Source organism: Myotis yumanensis, unplaced genomic scaffold (genome assembly GCF_028538775.1).
Source record: "Myotis yumanensis isolate MYYU_CA2020_CCGP unplaced genomic scaffold, mMyoYum1.0.hap1 SCAF_3, whole genome shotgun sequence".
Lineage (NCBI taxonomy): Eukaryota > Metazoa > Chordata > Mammalia > Chiroptera > Vespertilionidae > Myotis > Myotis yumanensis.
The window spans coordinates 212822985-212846663 of NW_027223754.1; the positions used below are offsets into that span (position 1 = coordinate 212822985).

Here is a 23679-nt window from a genome sequence, read left to right on the forward strand (position 1 = left end):
AAGAATGCGCAAAAGTAGTTCTATTAAGAGTTTTGGCTTCATGACGTGTTTAAAATGAAAAACATTTCAATTACATTAGCCACACCAATATGTAATATTATATATAAATAAAATATTCTTTTTATGAGCAATACCACTGTGTCTTAGGCAGAATAAAGCCTGACTAGAGAAGAGAATTAAGACTCAAAAAGATTTGGAAAAACTAGAATAAGCCAAATCCAAAAAAATAACATTTAGCTTCAATATTTTTAAAGCCCTGCATTTATGTAAAATTATACAACAAACAGACCTATTTTTACAGCACGACATGTTTAAAACTTTCAGATTTTAGTTGAATGAAAATGAAATATGAATGTGACTGATGGTTCAATGGTGAGCTGATTACACAGTAGACCATCCGAACCATGGAGTGACAGCTCTGTGTGGTGCTCCAGGCACTGTCCTGCTCAGACAGTACTTTGACATTATGCTTTGTTCTGGGCACTGACAAACAACACAGCACCCAAGAGGATGGTTACCAGAACTGGCTTAACCTGGAACAGAGACATTAAGGAGCTACGTAAGTATGGCTTCAAATCATGTGATAAAAGGTAGAACTAAAAGCAATGGGTGAAAATTACTGAGTGATGGTGTGACGAATAACTTTCTAAGGATCACAGAGAAGCCACAGGGAAACACATTAAATCAGAAAGTTCCTGTTAAGAAGCAGAGGCTAGATGACCAAAGCTTTGATTCCCCAGAGCCAACCACAGTGCCTGGCAAATACAATAAATGTTCCAGAAATAATTACTGAGCGAATTTTTTGATTTAAAATCCTCACTCAAGGATATGTTTTATTGATTTTTAGAGAGAGTGGAAGGGAGAGAAGGAGAAGGAGAGAGAAACATCAATGCAAGAGAAACACAGATTGGTTGCCTCCCATACCAGGGATTGAACCTGAAACATTTTGGTGTATGGAATGATGCTCTGATCAACCGAGCCACCGGACTAAATAAGTAATCTTAACGGATAACTCAAATGACAAAGTTCTTTCTTCCTGATGTTAATGGCAGTGGGAGAAAGACAGAGGCGGTAACTTTTACAATGAGCAAGGAAAGGTTGGAGAGCAGAGAGAGTAAGTATGCACTGGTCATTGTCCCCTAAGATGGGCAATAGTGGTTCTCAAAAGACCAAGAAAATCAATTTTGCAAACGAGTGAAACTTAGTACATATTCAAGAAGCTCTAAATCTGGCATCTGGTCTAGAGCTACGTTCTACATGCCACTTAGTAATAAATATATCATTCATGACCTTGTCTATCTTTTCTTGAAATTCTTCAATCCTTTGTTGCCACTTTTTGATTCCATCATTCAACATAGAACACTGAGAGTCAATATTTAGTAGTTCACTTTGTAGCTGAGATTGCTCCTAATTACAAGAAAAAAAATTCTTTTTTAGCATGGCTATTTTAGCTTTATATAGTGAAGCAAAAAATGTGATAGGTATCTTTTAGAATAAAAGGGGAATCCATGAGGTAGGGTAAATTCAGGTACAATTGTGTAAGATTAACAACCATAAAAATAAAGTAACTAAAGGACTATAATATAATCTCAAATCATGAAGTAGAGTGTAAAATGACACGTGCTATAGAAATGTAACTCCTGAAACTCCATGTCCTGGTTCTAATGTCCATAAAGTTTTATGTAAGTCTCTATTACCCGCTGAAAGGCAGCAAGGTGCTTTTTCTTCATCATCTCTAGTTCACTTTGCGAATATTTGAGTCGTGTATGAGTTCCTTGTACTAGAGCCTGTATTTGTTTTAAATCTGCTTCCTTGCGAAGCATCTTCATTAAATCCTAAAGAGGAAGAGAAACTTAGTGAGAACATTTTACAGCAGAAAAAGCACTTGCACTTTTCCAAGTGCTTTCATAAGTCATAATGTCACTGACGTTTTACAGGTAGCCACAGCCACATTCCCCCTTCCCTGCTTCGGGGCTGTTAAGAACATAAGCCACCTGGAGTAACCGAGAAGCCATGCAGCATCCTCAGACCTTCAGCGTCACTCACACTTCCCGACAGGAAACAGGAATGGAAACGGAGGATGGGGACTGCGGGCTCTGCTCAGGCACATGGATGGGACCGTGTGGCGCATCGCGCCTGGCTTTTAGTGCGCCCTTACCTTTCTGCTGGCCTCGTCCACTCCCTTCTCCCTTCACTTACCCTCTTTACTTAACCAAATTAACTGCCTAGTGTATGCTCTTCTGTATTTTACTCCAAGGCCTTACATGAACATGTGTGTACATATCTACCTATGTTTTTTTCTTCTTATTTTGCAAATTAAGAATCATATTGAACATGCATTCCTGCCTCTTGCTTCTCTCATTCAGTTACTCACAAAAGTCAACTTAGATAAATCTCTAAATTCATTCTTTTAATAGCCGCGTATTATTCCAGAGTGAGTCTGTACCAAAATTATTGAACTATTCCCTAAATAAGGGGCATTCACTTTGTTTCCAGGGTTTTGCGAACACAAACAATGCTGCAACAACATCCTTGAATGTCGGCCTTTACTATAAGCACTGGTGCTCCTATTTCCATGCAATCGATTCCCCAGGGTGAGATTGACGGTCAAAGGTATTCATGTTCTTAATAGCTGGTACCAAGCACTTTCCCCAAGACTATAACAATTTACATTTCTATAAATAATGTATGAGCTCACGTTTCTTTACATCTCCACCAGCATAGATATTTTTCCAAGTGTCTTTGATCGGTATGAAGCAATCTTAATTTAATTAGTATTCATCTGAGCACTCTATTCTATATTGAGCATTGTTTCATGTGCACTAGCCATATGGAGTTCTTTCTCTGAATTGTTTAATCCTATCCTTTGCCCAGGCGTTTCTCTCATAATGTCGTTATTCATGTCAATTTGTAAGTTCTTTGATAGTACAGAACCTACAGTATTCATTTTAAACTTTAAGAAAACATATACAATGGCTCTTTCTCCTCATTAAAATTTTTAAAGTTTGATTTATCTGGAATTTATTTTTTATGTTATAATATAGGGAAAATTAGTTTAAAAAACATAATTATTCTACTTAGTATTCTATAACTTTTATAATGTGGATTTACCTTTAATTCTTGCATTAGTTGGGTTCTTCTGTCTCTTAAATTCTTTATCTCTTTCTCATCCCAGCATCGAGCCTTGTATTTTAAGTCACTTGAACCTCCAGAGATCACCCCAGATTTTAAAAATAATGTTCCATCAAGAGCCACTGTCTATAAAATTAAAAATATTTTACCTTGGAGAAATGTACATGAAGAAGATAAAAGTAGGACATAATAAGGCAATTTTTACAGCTGAGAATTTTTAGATAAGAAAAGCCACATAATAAATCTGTAGTATATGAAGAGACACCAACCAATAAACCACAAATACAAAACCCTGTTTTACTCAGGCTCAAAGCAATTCTAGGCAACAAATTAAAAAGGTTCAAAATAAAGTGTATATTAGTTCCAAACATATTCACTATTGAGAAGAAAAAACCAAGGATATTTGTATCTAATATCAAATAGTTTGCATTATATAATGCTGTCTTTTGAAGATTTTGAAATCACATGTCAATGGCATATTTGGCTCAATGAATAAATCTTATGCATGCATCATTTCACATACATGTGAGTTTATCTATGTGAAGTTCCTAAGAAGTACAACTGGTAGAATTGCCCATCACAGAGCTGATACGAACTCACACTATCACAGTAGTGAATGGCAGAGCCTCTCTCTCCATGAAGTGTTGTCAAACTTTTTGATGTGGATCAATCTGAGGTGAAAATACTATTTCGGTGCACCTTTATTGGGCATTTCACATATTTTAACCCTTTGCACTCTGAACCATTCTGGACATTGGCTACCAGCTACTCGACGCTACTTTGCGGCGGAAACGTGCATTTACAGACCTTCGTATTATTTAGTATAATTTTGGAACCAAGTAACGTATTATAATGATATTGGACTTATATGAATTGGGTGACATCGAGGAATGTATATTTGCAAAAAAACCAATATTTTATTGTTTATAATTTTGTACAGTATGGTAAGTTTTGTAACACTCCCCAATATGCATTGCAGGCTGATTAGCGCATGTTTGACAGTAATAAGTGGTTTGACGCCTGCCACCAGGTGTTTTCCTGTTAGAACACACAACGCAGTCCCGTTTTCTTTGTCCCACATCGGGAATATGTAGTTTATTGTTTAATCCGACACAAAACCCGCTGACATTTCTTGTATATATCTTAGTAATTTTACGATATTTTGATTTAATTTCTTGTGCCATTTCAAGGTAAAACTTCAGGGAAACATGCATGTCTCAAAAAGTTGCGTTGAAATAACTCAATTCCCCGTAATCACTAATAAACTGCAATGTCCCCTGAGAGGGGACATCCGAGTGCAAAGGGTTAAGTAAGGATGAGTTTTCATATTTAAGAGCAATTATATTTCCTTTTATAAAATTTGTTCATATCCTTTGTCCATGTTTATTTTTATTCATTTTCTGATTAATTTGTAGGAAAATTTGATCTTTACTATGAGTTGCAAGTATTTTCCCTGTTGCCATGTCCTTATTTTATTCATGGTGGGTTTTGCCATGCAGAAATGTTTTATGTTTATGTGAATTTATCCATCTTTTGCATAGATTTTGGGATTTTATCATATTGTAAAGGCCTTACTCTCTGCAATTTAGAAAAAATTCCCATGGTTTTTCTTAGTACCTTTATAGTTTAATTTTTACACTTTTCTAATCCACCTGGAAAGCAATCTGACATAAGTGTGAAGTCTAGATTCAACTATATTTTATTCCAGATGGTATCCAGTTTTCCAACTTTCTATACCTTGCATTTTTATTCTCTCTTGTTTAACGTGTACAATTTTTGAAAAAATGATCTTTTCACAAATTATCCAGCTAGTTAATGACATTTTTCTGGATCTTTTTTCTTTTTGCTATACCATATTAAAAAGATAAAGTATAAATAGATCTTCCTATATACAAAGTAACAACCATCCAGTCTATTGGAAGAGAAAGCAAATAATTGTTGTTTTTCTGGTGACAGGGAATAGATGGAAGCACATGTATTTAAACAAATTCCAGCCCTAGTTGGTTTGGCTCAGCGGCTAGAGCCTTGGCCTGAGGACTGAAGGGTCCCAGGTTCAATTTCAGTCAAGGGCACATGCCTGGGTTGCGAGGCTTGATCCCCAGTAGGGGGCGTGCATTCTCTCTCATCATTGATGTTTCTATCTCTCTCTCCCTCTTCCTTCCTCTCTGAAATCAATAAAAATATATTTAAAAAAGAAATTCCAGATTTAAATATTTTGTTACATAAAATTTAAAAAATTGAATTATCATAAAAATCTTGATGACCAAATGATAGCTAGCAGAATTACTATAATTTATATTAGTAGTTAATATATACTACACGTTGTTTAGAAACTAACCAAAATGTTATTTGGTGATGTCACTTGCAGTATTTGAATAAAGAAAATTCTAAAACATGATATCAAGTCTATGAAAAGATATGAAGTCCATAAAAAACCAAAAGAATTGAAGACATATATGTGAAAATGTGACATCTAGTCAAAGGTTTTCCATATCCTAAAGCACAGAGAAAATTCCTGAAGTGGCATAACAATAATAGGGAGCAGATAAGGTCTCTGTAATATAACTAGGACACAAAATACAAAGCTGATTACAATTTTGAAATAACGATAAGAACAAGATGTAGCCTAAAGGGTTAAGGCATCTTATGTGAACAGATATAAACCATTAATATTTGTTAAATGAAGGAAGGAATAAACAGTCTTCATGTGAGTTCTTTAAAATGACCTCACAGCCAAAGCCGGTTTGGCTCAGTGGATAGAGCGTCAGCCTGCGGACTGAAAGGTCCCAGGTTCGATTCTGGTCAAGGGCATGTACCTGGGTTGCGGGCATATCCCCAGTGGGAGATGTGCAGGAGGCAGCTGATCGATGTTTCTCTCTCATCGATGTTTCTAACTCTCTATCTCTCTCCCTTCCTCTCTGTAAAAAAAAATCAATAAAATATATTTAAAAAATAAATAAATAAAATGACCTCACAAATCTTCAAAAATCAATTTTACAAAATATATTTTATAAACATACAAAAATAAAATGTAACATATTTAATTAGGTAGCAAAATAAGGAAGATATCTTAGTAGCTCATTTATTCCATCTGCTTAAATTTAATATGTAGAAATCAATGACAGTGATTCCTAAGACTGTGATCACATGATCATTAAAATTATTACTGATAGGAGTACTAAAATATGTGAGAAGTTATTTATGTTAGCCAGTCAATAAAAAACTAAAAATTACTATCTTTCATAATAATAGCCTGTTTTGTGTTAACTTGCAATAGTGGGCATTCCAGATCAAATATTTTAATTCACTAGTAAATAAAAAAATGACTACGATTTCTTTTTTTTTTTTTAAATATATATTTTATTAATTTTTTACAGAGAGGAAGGGAGAGAGATAGCTAGAAACATCGATGAGAGAGAAACATCAATCAGCTGGATCAGCTGCCTCCTGCACACCTCCTACTGGGGATGTGCCCACAACTAAGGTACATGCCCTTGACCGGAATTGAACCTAGGACCTTTCAGTCCGCAGGCCGACGCTCTATCCACTGAGCCAAACCGGTTATGGCCGATTTCTTGAGAGTTATTTGCAAGGCACTATAGTATTTTGAATGTTATTACTTAATTTAACCCATATAACTCTATGTAATAGGTACTGTTATTTCCCCAATTGTAGATGAGAAAACTAAAATCAGAGGTTTAGAAACTTGTCTAAAGTCACATAATTAATTCCTAAGCAGCATCATGGTTTTGCTTCATGGCTTATGCCCCACGGCACTATAAGCTTCATCAGGAATATACTAGTAGTTTTAAGAAAATGTACGTCAGATAATCTGAGAAATGAAACATTGTTAACTAAATACACACTCTATTCAACTGAAACTAAGACAATATTTATTTTTAAAACCACAATTTCCTTGAAAGATATTTAGTACACTCATTTTAATTGTGCCAATTTTATAACTTCAAATGTGTTAAAACCTTGAATGTGTAAGAATTCTTCCATTAAACTATGGAAGAATTAACCCAGAATATAAAATAAGCACCTAAATTTTTCCGGATACTCAGAAACACATGTAAAACACATTTAAATGCAGGGCATATCGAGATTCAGCTAGAACATATATTGCATCTGAGCAAAAAAAAATAAACTGCCTTGAAGGTATTATTACAATAAATCTAATTTCCAAAATATAATTTATGATATAGGGAAATGCTACAGAAGTGAATTTTTGAAAACTCAACTAAGCATTATAAAAACTATTGAAGCCATTACCATCTTAGGTTCTATGTTAGTTTTCCTTATTAAAAGTCACATGAAAGCATATATTAACATTTGTGTAATATATTAGGCTTATACATCTTGCTTCAGATTACCCGAAAGTACAATCTAAGCACCTTACTTTCCGTCTTTCAGGCCCATCGAAGGCAATGCGCCTTGCTTCCTCCACAGTCTCGCAGACAAGGCCATTTCCACACACAAACTGAATTACTTTCTTCAGCTGAGGAAACTGAGTCTTTATGACATCAATCACCATTTTACAGCCTTTAATCTCCCGCAACCTTTCATTAATTGGCTTGATCTAAAAAGTTTAAAAAACACTTATTAGATACACTAAAATAAAAAACCAAGAAAAGTACTCTACATTCTTTCTCAAAAAGCATACATAAGCGTGACAGTAAGAGATTAACAGTATACACTTATACACAATGAAAGTTTGACAAGAACCTGTCAAACTGTATCCCACCATTGGCTCGTGTACTATTTTTTAAAAATACACTTCGTCAGCCCTAGCCAGTTGCTCAGTGGATAGAGCACCAGCCTGCAGACTGGAAGGGTCCAGGTTCGATTTCGGTCAAGGACACATACCTTGGTTGCAGGCTCAAGGCAACCAATGTGTTTCTGTCTGTCTCTCCCACTCCCACTCTCTCTCTCTCTAAAAAAAAAAAAAAAAAAAGAAAAGAAAAAGAAAAATATCCTTGGGTGAGGATTAAATTTAAAAAAATACACTTCATCAAAGTCCAGAAGATAAAATTTCCAGATTCGACTCCATCACTAGCCAGCTGGGACAAAGTAATGCATGATAAGCACTCCATGCTCTCAAAATCATAAAATCTAGTGAGAGATAATACCTTTATGTGTGTGTGTCAGAAGAGTGGCACAGCATTGTGGCGCTCAAAAAAAATCACTGAGAGCTAATTGGGAGCAGGGCTGAGATTCATACTCAGGTCAGTCCTGGTCTAGGGCATGTGCTCTTGACCACTGCCTTCGGTTCAGGTTCTGGAAGGCAGGACCAACAGAACATTTTCTTTAGTAGCCACGAAAAAAAATCAACGAAGGATATAAATCTTAAAAAAAAAAATTGACGAGAGAGAGATTTGTTGTTCCACTTATTTATGCATTCATTGGTTGCTTCTTGTAATGCCCTGACTGGAGCTGGAACCTGCAACCTTGGCATATTGATCGGGGCGATGCTCTACCAACTGAGCTACCCACCCAGGGAGAGGAAAGCAATCTTGACAATGACAGAGTTCCTGCCTCAGGATTCAGACTCTCGATAGCCCAAGGCCTCTCAACACATGCCCCAAGGCTCCACATTCGCCTGCTCTACCAAGACTGATACACATTTACTGGATCACTGACGCATATTTACCACTGAGACCCTGGTTGGCATTTCTCCGACACACCTTATGTCTTATCCATCCCTTACACTTTGCTATTGAATAAAAATATTGCTGTCTAGTCGGCTAAAACAATGTCCTCAAAAGCATCAAGGTAGAGTTATGGCAAGCCAGCTATGGAAGAAATGGTATGAAGTCAGAAAGGACAGCACCCACTTGATGTTATTCCTGGCCTGCCAATACATTAACACCAGCCATCTGAACGACTGGCTGGCATCCAGGCTGATTTTTTCTATCACTACCATAGTTTTAGGCAATAAAGACATACTTTAAACAAGATTTATCACTACTAAATGCTAAACATTATAAATTTCTTACATCAAGGTAATCTAGAGCAAGGAATGTCTCAGGTTCGGCTCTTTCCTCCTTCAGAAATCGAATACAATCTCTTGCTACTTTTTCAGAGGTTACAATAATGGCGACTATGTACCGGCCAAAAAGCTTAGTAACAGCCAGCTGGTACTTCTTATGAATAGGATGACACAGGTCAAGTAGTCTTCCAAACTTAGCAGGTTTCAAAAGAGGAGAGCAAAAAATACATTCATGAGGAACATATAATTCATTGTTTTCTAATGTAACAAAGCAGCATAAACCAAAGACTAATTTGATAAAATTATAAACATCAGATTTTCGTGGAGTCTCATTCAAATGGACCTAAGTTTTATTATGAAATATTCATTTAGGTATGTCATATTTCACTTAAGAATAATGAGGAGGAGCTAGCCTTACCAACGTGTTACAATATGTTTACAAAGCCACAGTAATTAAACGGTATTCATCCATTCCCTCATTTACTAAATAAGAATTAGGAGGACCCCTCATTTCATCACCACATGCAGGTACTGAGCTAGGCACTGGGTAAACATTACTGAACAAAGCAGATACATTCTGACCTCACAGAGCTGTCTGTCTAGTAGGGAAGAAAGATATGAATAATCAATTATTAGACATGTACAAAATAGACTTATAATAGACACTGAGGTAAAGCACAGAACACTCTGAGAATGTATTACATGTAGGTTGACCTGAGATGCCAGGGACGGCTCCCCACAAAGAAGTGCTATTTGAGATCTGAAGGAAGGCCAAGAATTGATTAGATTCAATTCAGTAAGTTTTCTTAAAAATGTCAGAACATCAACCATACGATATCAATGCTTCCTAGACTATCTGAAGATTCAATTTTATGTCTTAGACTCTTTTTTCATTTGCTTGGTTCTACTTCAGGAATACTAATTTCTTTATGATAGGTCATGATTGTTGTTAATACTTGGTATCCTGCTCTTTTTTTTCTTCTCCTTTCACCTTTGACTATTAAAAATTCTTGCAGCACACTAGTTAAAAACTGCTGACCTAGAGAGTACTATGCTAAGTGAAATAAGCCAGTCAGAGAAAGACAAATACCATATGCTTTCACTTGTAAGTGGAATCTAATGAACAAAATAAACAAACAAAATAGAGATAGACACATAGAGAACAGACTGACAGCTGTCAAAGAGGAGGGGCCTGAGGGGCTGGGCGAAACAGGTGAAGCGATTAAATAAACAAAAAACCAAACCTCACAGACACAGACAACAGTATGGTTATTACTGTGGGGCAGGTGGGAGAGGATAAAAGGGGGATAAATGGTGATGAAAGGAGACTAAACTGGGTGGTGAGCACACAATGCAATGTGCAGATGATGTATCGTAGAATTGTACACTTGAAACCTATATAATTTTATTGACCAATGTAACCCTAATAAGTTCAATAACAAAAATAAATGCTTTAAAAGGATAAACTTCAATTTTAAAAAAAATATCCTGGACTATTACCATTTTCTGAAGTTTATGGCATTAGATGTATATGAGCCCTTGTTGGCCCAGTTTTTTGTTTTTTTTTTAAATACTTATTGATTTCTTACAGAGAGGAAGGGAGAGGGATAGAGAGCTAGAAACATCAATGAGGATGAAACATCAATCAGCTGCCTCCCGCACACCCACCACTGGGGATGTGCCCGCAACCAAGGCACATGCCCTTGACTGGAATCGAACCCGGGACCCTTCAGTCCGCAGGCCGACGCTCTATCCACTGAGCCAAACCGGTTAGGGCCAGTTTGTTTGTTTTTTTTAACTAGTTTTTGTCATTTTGTTTGATTCTGGTGGAAGGATTCTGTGACCAAGACTTACTCCTTCATCATTATCCTGAAGTCAAGACCAACAATTAAAAGTCAGAAAGTAAAAAAGGATGGTATAAGGGAGAAGAAGCTGGGGTGGCCAGAGATAGGAGGAAAATCATGAGACTGGTATCATAGAAGCCAATGGGCAGGGGTTTCAAAACAGTGCAAGTGGTTAACAGTGTCAAATGCTGAAAACAGGCCATCATGAAATAAGGACTGGGCAGTGAACAATGGTGTTAGTGACCAAAGCGTGAAATGCCAGACCCCAATACCAAAGGAAATAATTTTGTGAAGTTGACACTCTAAGCAACAGATTAGATATTGCTGTATTTGGGCTAATGAAATATACTAGCAAAACTGAATGCAGGTCAAATTTAGTAAATAAAAGTTCATTGTTACAAAAGTATATCAATGATGTCTATTGAAAATATAATTTAAAAAAAAAACAAAAACAGGAAGAGGTGTGAGGCTGTGTGCTTTGGGGAGAGAAACTACTTCATGACAACCAAGTCCTTAGGGATACTGGCCATAACCTGGACTTTCTGGTAATGTGTTCATGGAAATGTTCCTCCCCCAAAATTACTTATCTATAGATACTACTGGATGTTATTTTCATTTTTACCCCAAATACTTACTATAGTTTAAAAATAAATAATAAAACAAAGATTTCTGAAATAATTTTTCTTTCAAATAATGATAACATTTTAAATCCCAAATAAGAAAGCTTAGCCTTTTTGTTTAAATTAACTGTGCATTCTATTACCACAGCATCTGGGTAAAGTCTTTTAAGGTTTTCCAGAATCTCTGCTCTCTTTTGCTGACGTTTTCCCTCATGGGTATCAATCCCAGCATTCTGCAGGTCACTTCTAATAAGACTCATCTCTTCATTAATTTCCGCAATTCTTGATTTTGTTTTTTCAATTTCATCCACTAGTATTTCCTCTTGCTGTTTTTTCTCTTTCAAGCAATCCCTACATAATAATAGCAAAAATAAATTATATAGCAAAAAGTAAAACAAAAATTTAGAAATTACAAGATACAATATACTCAGGTCTGGCATTGCAGGGGAATGGAATAGTGCTCTATCAATTGTAAGTGACGAAAAATGCAATAAAATAAACCTAGCACCAAACTTGGGCAAAAGAGATTTTAATCATTCTTTAATGATCCAAAAGGTACATATTTCTGGATATTGAAAAAGTAAAGATAGAGCAATATAACCAGAGCAATCATCATGGGCTTAATAAGTAAATGCCAATTTAAAAAATTCTTAGTGGGAGAATACTTAGATTGTACTAGCTTTCATTACGTAACTTTTATTTTAAACTGTTAATACCAAAAGAGAATTTTAAGTTTCACTCCTGATAAACATTTATATTTTCAAAACTTAAATATTTTATTTATGTGCTGAAGTATAATTTTTTATTATATACACTGGGAGAGTGAAAACATGACACAATGAAAGCATTTACTTGATGAATATACCACAAATAAACCAGACCCTTGAACTTTGACAGCTGCAAAAACCTTAACAATACCCACGTGCATGTTTTTGTATACTCCTCCAGCTTCTCTATTCGCTTTTTATGATCTTCTATTTGTTCTTTTACTTGTCTTAGATTTTCCTAAATTAGAAAATGAAACCTAAAATCAATTACAGCAACTCCAAACAAATAAAATTGATTATTTTTCACTATTTGCTTAGAACTTACTATAATATCCTTAGTTGTTCTGAACTTGAAATACATCAAATATAACTACATGAAAATACTCATAAGAGCAAATTTTAATTGTGAAAAGGCAGGATGGTATAGAGCTTTGAGGTTATAAGAATCAGGATTCAAATCCTGGCTCCACCCTTTACTAAATATCTGATCTCTACAAAGTTTACTGTGGTAAACTCAAACTCCCTCCAAGGGCATTATTTTCAAACTAGAGGCTTGATGCATGAAATTCGTGCAAGGGGCGCCTCTGTCTCAGCCCCCGCCGCCACAGCGGCTTTGTCCAGAAGGTCGTCCAGAAGGACTTCTGGTCTAATTAGCATATTACCCTTTTATTATTATAGATGATATACAGTTCTTTTTCACATATCTGAAATTTTTTTAGTTAAAATATTTTAAATTAGTACCAAACTGAGATGGAGTAAACAGGTCATCCACAGAGAAATAAAAGAACAATGAAATAACAGTAGAATCTAATCTTAAATGTGCAACTAAAAGAAACTAAATCTCAGAAAAATAAAAACTAGGTGTCCCTCTCTGAGCAATTAAGAGAAATATTATCCTGCATTATAAAATTAGCTCATAAATGAAAAGATGCCATTTGATAATGTTATAATATAGTATAAATTGAGTATTTCACAAGAATATCAATAATTTCTCCTGGGACTTCTCCTTTAATATAAACTATCTGTGCTTTGTTATATATAATGAACTTTTAAAAATTTATTTTTCAATTACAGTTTACATTCAATATGATTCTGTATTAGTTTCAGGTGCACAGCGAAGTTGTTAGGAAATCGTGTACTTTACAGAGTAGGCCCCACCTGGCCTCACACATACGCATCCCAATATCACTGACCATACTCCCTGTGCTGCAAACGATTCATGCAATAAATACTTATTCACTGGCTAACATGGCGAGGACCTAGAGATACAAAGAACAGGACTCCTGAAGGGATGCGGGATAGAGGGGGTCAATGGGAGGGGGAAGGGGGACATCTGTAATACTTTCAACAAGGACACAGTCTCTGCTCTCAAGGACCAATGTCTCGTGGGAGAGACAGATAATTGAATAAGTCATCCTAGCGGAGTGGCTCAGTGCTATACTAGCACAGGACATAGAAGGCAACTCTAGGCTGTGGGAGGGGCTTCACAGAAGCCCTGCTCCATCCCGTTATCACTATATCTAAGTGCGGTGGTAGCCTCCAATCAGCTTCATGTCTTTAACCTCTCTCCTGTCTAATTCCTCTTGTGCACCACACAGCAAGATTAATCTTACTCCACTACTAACTAATTTAAAACCGAAGTGTAGAAAAGTGAAAAACACAAGTCTTTTTCAGTCTACCACACCAGGAAAAAGAAGAAATATGGAAGTTTTAAGTGGAAAGGAACAAACACATTCTATGAAGATGCTTATTTCACTGTATTCATGTATCACACAAATTCACTGCACAAACAACTCTGCTAGGTGCCAGAGTTGTAAAAATAAGCAAGACACCGTTCATTTTTCTCTAGGACGCAAGCATCTTAAAATTAGAGCTCCCCTATTGAAATTTTAATATCTCACTTAAGAATTCCATGCAAAGGACAAGGAGAACCAAGATGGCGGCATAGGTTAACGCCGGAGTTTGCTGCCTCGAACAACCACTTCAAAAATACAACTAAAAGACGGAACGGACATCATCCAGAACCACAGGAAGGCTGGCTGAGTGGAAGTTCTACAACTAGGAGGAAAGAGGAAACCATACGAGACTCAGAGGAGGCGCAGTGCTGAAGTGAAATACTAAGGTTCGGGGTGCCTGTGGAGCGGGCCAGCGGCGGAGGGTGCAGTTGTTGTTTTCAATCGGGAGGGAGTTTCAGACTCTGAGCTCCAGATCTGGGGAGTCTCTAGGGACCCAGACTCAAACAGGAGAAGCGGGAAGGCAGCTTTCTCTCTGAGGTTTGCAGCGGTTGCAGAGCCGCTGGGGACGGAACTGAGAGCAGCCATAACTGCTCGCTCCGCCCACCCTGTAGATCCCCTGGGACCCGCCCCGCCCAAGCCCTGCACAGAGGCATTTGCCGGAGAGCCTCAGGCAAAGACTAGATTAGCACCGCCCTAGAGATCTAGCACAGAAGCTCTCCCACTGAAGACACAGCTGACTCTCATAGCCAGTTAGCCTGGAGGTCAATTCACCCACAGTATTGCCGACAACAATCAAGGCTTAACTACAACAAGACTGCGCACAAAGACCACAAGGTGGTGCACCAAGAAAGCGTAAAAAATGCGGAGACAAAGAAACATGACAGAAATGGAGGATATAGAGCTAAAAAACGCACTTTTAAGGTCTTTCAATAATTTTCTAGAAACTGCCGATAAACTTGATGAGAGCCTCAAGAAATCTAATGAGACCCTCGATGTTGTGATAAAGAACCAACTAGAAATTAAGCATACACTGACTGAAATAAAGAATATTATACAGACTCCCAACAGCAGACCAGAGGATCACAAGAATCAAGTCAAAGATTTGAAATACGAAGAAGCAAAAAACACCCAACCGGAAAAGCAAAATGAAAAAAGAATCCAAAAATACAAAGATAGTGTAAGGAGCCTCTGGGACAGCTTCAAGTGTACAAACATCAGAATTATAGGGGTGCCAGAAGAAGAGAGAGAGCAAGATATTGAAAACCTATTTGAAGAAATAATGACAGAAAACTTCCCCCACCTGGTGAAAGAAATGGACTTACAGGTCCAAGAAGCGCAGAGAACCCCAAACAAAAGGAATCCAAAGAGGACCACACCAAGACACATCATAATTAAAATGCCAAGAGCAAAAGACAAAGAGAGAATCTTAAAAGCAGCAAGAGAAAGAAAGTCAATTACCTACAAGGGAATACCCATACGACTGTCACCTGATTTCTCAACAGAAACTTTGCAGGCCAGAAGGGAGTGGCAAGAAATATTCAAAGTGATGAATACCAAGAACCTACAACCAAGAGTACTTTATCCAGCAAAGCTATCATTCAGAATTGAAGGTCAGATAAAGAGCTTCACAGATAAGGAAAAGCTAAAGGAGTTCATCACCACCAAACCGGTATTATATGAAATGCTGAAAGGTATCCTTTAAGAAGAAGAAGAAGAAGAAAAAGGTAAAGATACAAATTATGAACAACAAACATGCATCTATCAACAAGTGAATCTAAGAATCAAGTGAATAAATAATATGATGTACAGAATGAACTGGTGATTATAATAGAATCAGGGACATAGAAAGGGAATGGACTGACTATTCTTGGGGGGAAAAGGGGTGTGGGAGATGCAGGAAGAGACTGGACAAAAATTGTGCACCTATGGATGAGGACAGTGGGTGGGGAGTGAGGGCGGAGGGTGGGGCGGGAACTGAGAGGAGGGGAGTTATGGGGGGAAAAAAGAGGAACAAATGTAATAATCTGATCAATAAAGATTTAATTAAAAAAACAACAGTATTTTAAAAGCAAAATTAAAGCTAAAAGTCCAAAAAAAAAAAAAAAAAAAAAAAAAGAATTCCATGAAAGAGAAAAAAACAAGATTACTTCACAAAGAACACAAAGTTTAGTCAACTAGGAAACCTGCCCCTGCCTTTACTCTGGCCGCTCCCAAGGCTCGTGTCATGCCAGATGGTTCCTTTGTGGCAATTACTTCACTGGGCAGGTGGGTCTCTGAGGGATCACTCCCTGTTATGTAAAGAGCCTGGAATAAGCGTCAGACATGCTTTGGTTGAGGAATAGCTTTCCTGGAGGAAACGGGAAAGACCAGGGCCATCATCCCACAGGGAGGGGGTCAGGGGCTGGGTGCTCTGCTGGACACATAATGGGGGAAATCAGTCCGCCTTGGTAGCAGACCTTCTGCATTTGAGATGCCAGCTGATAGTGCTAGTGTCTGGAAAACCAACCACTGCGCAGCACCTAGCCACCTGTATCTGTGGGCAGTCATGCCCCCTCCTGTCCAGGGAAGGAGTCCCCAGTCCTATGGGACACTGAGTATGAATACAGATTTCTCCATCTTCCTCCACCTCAATCTATTTCTTCTCCTGTCAGTGTTTTCATATTCAAAAGACAACAGCAATTCAACCAAAACGTACTGACGTATACTGAGTACAAAATTTATAATGGACACTATTATGAATCCTGCCTTTAAGAAGCTTCCAGTCTAGTAAAGCTGTACCAACTAACTGTGCTTTTCCTTCAATTGGATAAAATTCTTTAGATATAGATTAAGAATGAGTGATTAGATGCAGAAGAAACTATTCTCAGGTTTTTTTTTTTGGTGGGGTAGGGAGAAAAGGCAGGCTAGGTAAGGCTTTGTGCTGTGGTAACCATAGAATTTAAAATGTAGCGGTAAGTTAAGTTTTTTCAAAATTAGCATGCACAAAGGCCAACGCGTGCAATGAGAATTTATAGCAATCAGTGTACAATCTGATAATGCAATACAAATTATTCAAGTATTTAAAAATTAATTACTGCTATGTTACTATATTTCCTGCTTTTAAAATTTATTGTAATCCTCATTTGAGGATATACTCATTGATATTAGAGAGGAAGGGGGAGACAGGGAGAGAACATCAATGTGAGAGAAACAAACCTGTAACCTCGGTGCGCCCTGACTGGGGATCGAACCCACACCTTCTGGCGTACGAGACAATGTTTCCACCAATGCAACAGGCCAAGGCCTTTTTTCTTAATTTTTAAAAAATTAATTTTAAAGAGGGGAAGGGAGAGGAAGAGGGAGAGGGAGAGACAAACATCGATGTGAAAGAAAAACATCAATCGTTGCCTCCCATACACATCCCAACCGGGGACCAAACCCACAACGTGGGTATGTGCCTGACCGGGGATCGAGCCCTCAATCTCTCAGCGGACAGGACATGCTCTAATAAACTGAGGCGCACCAGCCAGGGGACATTCTTCTCCTCCGCAAAAGTCCTTTCGTCTATTCATACGATTATCACATACTACACCAGTGATGGTGAACCTATAACACACGTGTCAGAGGTGAGACGCGAACTCATTTTTTTGGTTGATTTTTCTTTGTTAAATGGCATTTAAATATATAAAATAAATATCAAAAATATAAGTCTTTGTTTTACTATGGTTGCAAATATCAAAAAACTTTTATATGTGACACGGCACCAGAGTTAAGTTAGGGTTTTTTGGTTTGTTTGTTTTTTAAATATGGAACGCTTCACGAATTTGCGTGTCATCCTTGCGCAGGGGCCATGCTAATCTCTGTATTGTTCCAATTTTAGTATATGTGCTGCCGAAGCGAGCACAAGTTAGGGTTTTTCAAAATGCTGACACGACGAACTCAAAAGGTTCGCCATCACTGTCCTACACCATGAGGCTTTAGAGGGAAATATCAGATCTTGGTGTAGTATCACACTCCTTTTCATTTTATTCTACCTGCCCATCACTATGAGGTAGACATACCTATCCTCATTGTACAAATGAAGAAACCGAAGTCCAGACAAGTTAAATAATTTAATTACCAAGATCACACAGGTCAGTAAATAACAAGACTAACTGGAAGCCAGGTCTGTCTTACTCTAAGGCAGACCATTAAAATGCTATTTTGAGCTTTGCGCAGTGGCAGTATCATAGCCAATGAGGTTTATCTGAGGTGGGATTATTGCTAACTGAAAAAAAAAAATGCTATTTTGATGGCCATTTCCCATGTAGACTATTACACTCCTCTTGGGCAATGGCCTAATGTTTCCAAATAATTTTGCATTCACCTCTATTTGATACTTAATTGTTTTTTCCCTTTATGTATCCTCCTCCTAACCTCACTGGACTATATAATACATGTAAGAATAGAAGCTATATCATCTGCCCATCCCTATCACTATATAGATGCACAGAAAATGCTTACTGACTATATGAATGAAGGCACCATCTGTACCTTAGACCCTAAAGTGGCACCTATATGACACAAGCAGCATAACAGGTAACCAAGAATTATTAATTGCTTATGTCTGATGTAAATCCACTTCTGTATTGAAAAGCTAATACAAAAAGCTAATAGCATTTCACTGAAAATATTTGTAAATCATGAGTGTACAAACCAAGTACCTGAACTTCTCCATGCCTCCTCTTTGTAAATGCCAATCTTTCTTTCTCAGCCTTCTGTTCCCACTGCAGTTTTTCCAGTTGTTGGGTCATTATAGCCACCTTCTTCCTTACTTGTTCCTTAAGTTCTTTATAACGATCCAGCTGTGTAAAGAGCATTTAAACATTGCTAACTCAAAGAAGCATGAGAGGCAAGTCTTTATGTGATATCCTTTATTAACATAATTACTAACAGATATTTAATCTCACCAAAAGTGTTTTACATAAATTAGATAAGAATTGGCCATCTTCTCCATGCCGAAACCGGTTTGGCTCAATGGATAGAGCGTCGGCCTGCGGACTGAAAGGTCCCAGGTTCGATTCCGGTCAAGGGCATGTGCCTGGGTTGCGGGCACAATCCCCAGTGGGGGATGTGCACGAGGCAGCTGATCGATGTTTCTCTCCCATCGATGTTTCTGACTATCTATCTCTCTCCCTTGCTCTCTGTAAAAAAAAAAAATCAATAAAATATATTTAAAAAAAAAAAAAAAAAAAAAGAATTGGCCATCTTCTCCAGATAAATGTGAACATTAAATGAATGTTTTACTTAAAACAGTTTAGATACATCAATAAGATATTCAAAATCACCTCTAGCAGGTCTCTGTAAGAAATCCTTAAAAGAGAAGGGAGATTAAACCTCATTAAATCCAAAAGAGGAACTCAGAGAAAATTATGTACTGTTCCTATTTATGTAGTCACAAAATTTTAGTACCTCTATTGTAATGTTAGACTACTATAAAGTTAATGAAAAAGATAAATGATAAAAATTTAGTGGAATGTTTAAAAACTCTGAATTACAAGTTTTTGGATATCTACCATCAATTTATTGTACGTAAATTTTATATACTACATTGGATATTAATTCATCACTTAATATTTTAAATCACATTAAGTAATCAATTTCCCTGTCAATTGTGATCATCTCTTCAAAGCCATATGTATCGGACTTTTAAGTTTTTATAATATTCATGTTATTTTAAAAACACAAGAATTACCTGACACTTATTACAAAATGATATATATAATCATCTTGAAGTATTTTCTATGACTTTAATAAACTCAAAAATGCTATAATGCCATTTAATCCTATAAAGAAAAATAGCCTAAAGATTAAATTTAGATTCCATATACAGGCTGCGAATTTTAAATCCTACTAATTTAGATTCTGAGGACAATCTCTTAAAGGATCAGAAAGAGAGGTCATTCTTCAAACTTTTTTTCTAATTAAAAGAAGTCGAAAGACTAGAAATGAAAGATTGCCCATGTGCTGAACTTTTCACCTGACTGGCTTCTAATTCAATGTCTCGCACTTTCTGTAGGACTTCTTCCGATTGCTTTTCAAAACTTTTCCATGCAACATCTAGATCAACCAGCTCTGTCTCTAGGGCTTTTATGTCATCTTCCTGTTTAGAACATTGTTTTTCGCTGTCCTTCATGGATTTCTTAGCCACATCTAATTTCTTAAGATGGTGAGAAGTGTTTTCTTTGGCTTTAATATACTGGGGCCTCTTCTGATTTAAAAGTGCTTCAAGAGATCTAAAAAGAAAAATCAAGTCTGCTTTAAAGGAAATTAAATGTTGTGATAAATAAAGGGAAGTTCTTTTGACCAGATCACACATTTAAAAACAAATTCTAAAAACTCACTTTCAGAGACTGTAAGCAGAGCAGTCGTTGCCAGAGTTAGGAGGAGGGTTGAATAGGTGAAGCACAGGGGAATTTTTGAGTGGTAATACTCTATATGACACTGTAATGGTGGACACAAGACATCACACGTCTGTAAAACCTACAGAACTGTATAGCACCGAGTGTACTTTAATGTATGCAAATTTAAAAAGTCACTCAGAGGCGGCCAAGACATCCTAGATGGAATGTAGGAAGCGACAAAAGAATCTAACTGTATTTCATATGCATTAAACCACCTTACTGAAGGGGTGGGGATAAAAAGTGCTAACCTAAGTAACTTTAGAAACGAGTGGCGTCTGCAAAGCTAAAAGCAAAAGAAACTGTCCATAAGCATCCTACTCCGGCTGATAAGGTGCTTCCTAGGAGGGTGTGATGCCCAATTCCAATGCTGCCGTACGTGACGCCCAGAATTGAACTGAGCAAATGCTGGCATCTTGTGAAAGGCAGGTTTCTCACTGTTGGAGTGGGAGGTTGTAGACGGGCAAGAAAAGGTCAATATCTAAAGTGCTGTCAAGTTGATATGATGAATCATTAGATAGATGTGTCATATAACATATGATCTGTGGACATCCCTGATACATATAACATGATGGGAATGGCATTTTACTCCTGTGGTTTTCTTTCCCAAATTCATAAGCCCTAATTGTGAAAACCCTATCAGACAAATCCCAATTAAGGAACACTGTGCAAAAAAACCCTGAATACTCCTCAAAACTGTCAAGGTCATCACAAACAAAGAAAGTCTGAAAAACTGTCACAGGCAAGAGGAGTCTATGGAGATGTGATCACTAAATGTAATATGGCACTCTGGATTTTAAAAAAGGACAATAGGTAAAAACTAAGAAAATATGAATAAAGTACGGACTTCAGTTAATAGTAATGTATCTGCATTGGTTCACTAATTCTGACGAATGTATCATACTCATAATGTAAGAAGTAAGTAGGAGAAACCAAGTGTGGGGAATATGGGAACTCTGTCCTCTCTTTATTATTCTTCTGTACATCTAAAGTATTCCAAAGTAAAAAACTTAAAATAAACAACTTTCAAAACATCACTTTTATTTTTATTTTCTCTATTGATCTACTTAAAATCCAACTGTTAATAATTATTTTTAAAGACTCACTTTAATTCTTTTTCTGTTTGTTGCAGCTGTCTAGTTAGCATCCCATGCTCCTTTTTCTTGGCTTTCACTATGTTTTCATGATGAGAAAGAGATTCTTTTGTGTCACTCAAATTCCTATTCACATTCTCTAACTCAGTGTTCAGCAAATGAATTTTTTTCTCATTATGGTATAGCTTGAAAAGCTGCAGTTGAATCTTATTTATTTTAAGTTCTTCAAGGAGAGTCTGGTAACGTTCTGCCTATAAAACAGTAAATTCAACAAGAGTTAAAAGGAAGCATACTTAAGTTGACTTTTCATAAACTCAGCTATAATGCCAACAAATAATTTCATGTGATATACACACATGTAAAAATATTAAGAAACAAAAAAACATCACTAATAAGGAACACATCTACCTCTCATTTATTTCTTTAAGTATTTTTTAATTGCCTACTATATACCAGGCCCTGTTCTTTGTGCTGGGTATACAGTGAAGAACAAAATAGAAATAGTCCCTGGTCTTTTAAGTTTAAAATATAGTTATTCTAATGGGGTGGGGGTGAAGAGGAGTCATTGAGTAAACAAGTAAACAAATAATAAATAAGATATCATATAGCAATATATGCTATAAAAGAAACAAAATAGAGTAATGCAATAGCACCAGAGAGTGGGTGCTAATTTAGATTGGGGGCATGGACAGCAAATGCCTGACAGAGAATGGCTTTTTATGAAAACGTGAATGAGAGAGTATTTGCCATGCAAAAATCAGGCATACAATTACCTAGGCAGAGGAAATAGCAAAAGCTCTGGCTAGAATGGAGTGTGGGTGTTCAATAAATACTCAAGGTCAATGTGGTAGGAGAGTAGAGGAAGTTAAGGCCTGAGAGGTGAATAGGGGCCAGATCAGAAGGCTGGGTAGGAGACTAGATTCTTGGTGTAGTGGGAAGCACTGCACTGGAAGAGGTTCTATGCCAGAGGAAGACAGAATCTGATTTGCATTTCAAAAAGATCACTCTAAACACAAATAATTATCAACCATACATGCAGTACTCTACTAGGCATTGTGAAGGGTACCAAGAAAATACCACAGAACAGCATTTGCAAAGTGTGGCCATTATTTCTTAGGGGTCCCCCACACTATTTTAGGGAGTCCTTGAGGTCAAAACTATTTTCAAAGTAATACTAAAACTTGCCTTTTTCATTGTGTTTATATCTGCATTGATTGATGGTACAAAAGCCAATGATGAATAAAGCTGCTAAGCCTTGCCGAACCGGTTTGGCTCAGTGGATAGAGCATCGGCCTGCGGACTGAAGGGTCCCGGGTTCGATTCCGGTCAAGGGCATGTACCTTGGTTGCGGGCACATCCCTACTGGGGGGTGTGCAGGAGGCAGCTGATCGATCTCTCTCATTGATGTTTCTAACTCTCTATCCCTCTCCCTTCTTCTCTGTAAAAAATCAATAAAATATATTAAAAAAAAAAAAAGCTGCTAGGCCTTGACACAAATAAGACTTAATACAGAAACAGATGTGAGAATTCATGTCTTTTATTAAGCTAGATATTAAGATTACAAAAAATGTAAAAACAATGTTACAGTTCTAATTATTTAGTTTTAGAAAAAAAAAAAGCAGTTTTTTGGTGGGAATGTAAACTGGTACAGCCACTATGGAAACAGTATGGTGGTTCCTGAAAAAATTAAGAACAGTTACCACATGACCCAGCATCCCTCTTCTGCGTATCTACCCAAAAAATTAAAAACCATTTATTGGCACAGATATATGCATCCCTATGTTCACTGCAGCATCATTCATGGTGGCCAAGAAATGGAAACAACCAGTGTCCTTGAATAGATGACTGAATAAAGAAGATGTGATACACACCCCCCCCCCCATGGACTACTACTCAACTAGCTATAAGAAAAGATGAAAAACTGCCATTTGAACAACATGATGTACCTAGAGAATATTATGCTAAGTGAAATAAATCAGTTAGAAAAAGCTAAGAACCATATAACTTCACTCATATGTGGGATATAAAATGAAACTCATAGACAGACAACAGAATGCTGGTAACCAAGGGGAAAT

The 23679-nt window shown here is 37.0% G+C and overlaps 1 protein-coding gene, 1 non-coding gene and 1 pseudogene across 3 annotated transcripts in view; 1 reads left to right on the forward strand and 2 right to left on the reverse strand.

Annotated features, from left to right (window-relative positions):
- Nucleotides 1-23679, reverse strand: part of SMC1B (structural maintenance of chromosomes 1B) — a 58257-nt gene that overhangs the window by 27209 nt on the left and 7369 nt on the right. For both annotated transcript variants that reach the window (XM_070411285.1, XM_070411286.1), the window contains exons 5-14: nucleotides 21617-21855; nucleotides 20090-20345; nucleotides 18774-18914; nucleotides 12511-12593; nucleotides 11732-11939; nucleotides 9132-9317; nucleotides 7535-7714; nucleotides 3112-3258; nucleotides 1698-1835; nucleotides 1291-1407 (exon numbers count right to left, since the gene is read on the reverse strand). In XM_070411285.1, coding sequence (XP_070267386.1) covers nucleotides 1291-1407; nucleotides 1698-1835; nucleotides 3112-3258; nucleotides 7535-7714; nucleotides 9132-9317; nucleotides 11732-11939; nucleotides 12511-12593; nucleotides 18774-18914; nucleotides 20090-20345; nucleotides 21617-21855 — 1695 coding nt within the window. The remainder of the gene's footprint in view (nucleotides 1-1290; nucleotides 1408-1697; nucleotides 1836-3111; nucleotides 3259-7534; nucleotides 7715-9131; nucleotides 9318-11731; nucleotides 11940-12510; nucleotides 12594-18773; nucleotides 18915-20089; nucleotides 20346-21616; nucleotides 21856-23679) is intronic.
- Nucleotides 17871-17974, reverse strand: LOC139007755 (U6 spliceosomal RNA). Its single transcript, XR_011470919.1, has one exon. It is a non-coding gene; the product is annotated as a U6 spliceosomal RNA (small nuclear RNA).
- On the forward strand, nucleotides 18277-18429 carry LOC139007715 (U4 spliceosomal RNA; annotated as a pseudogene).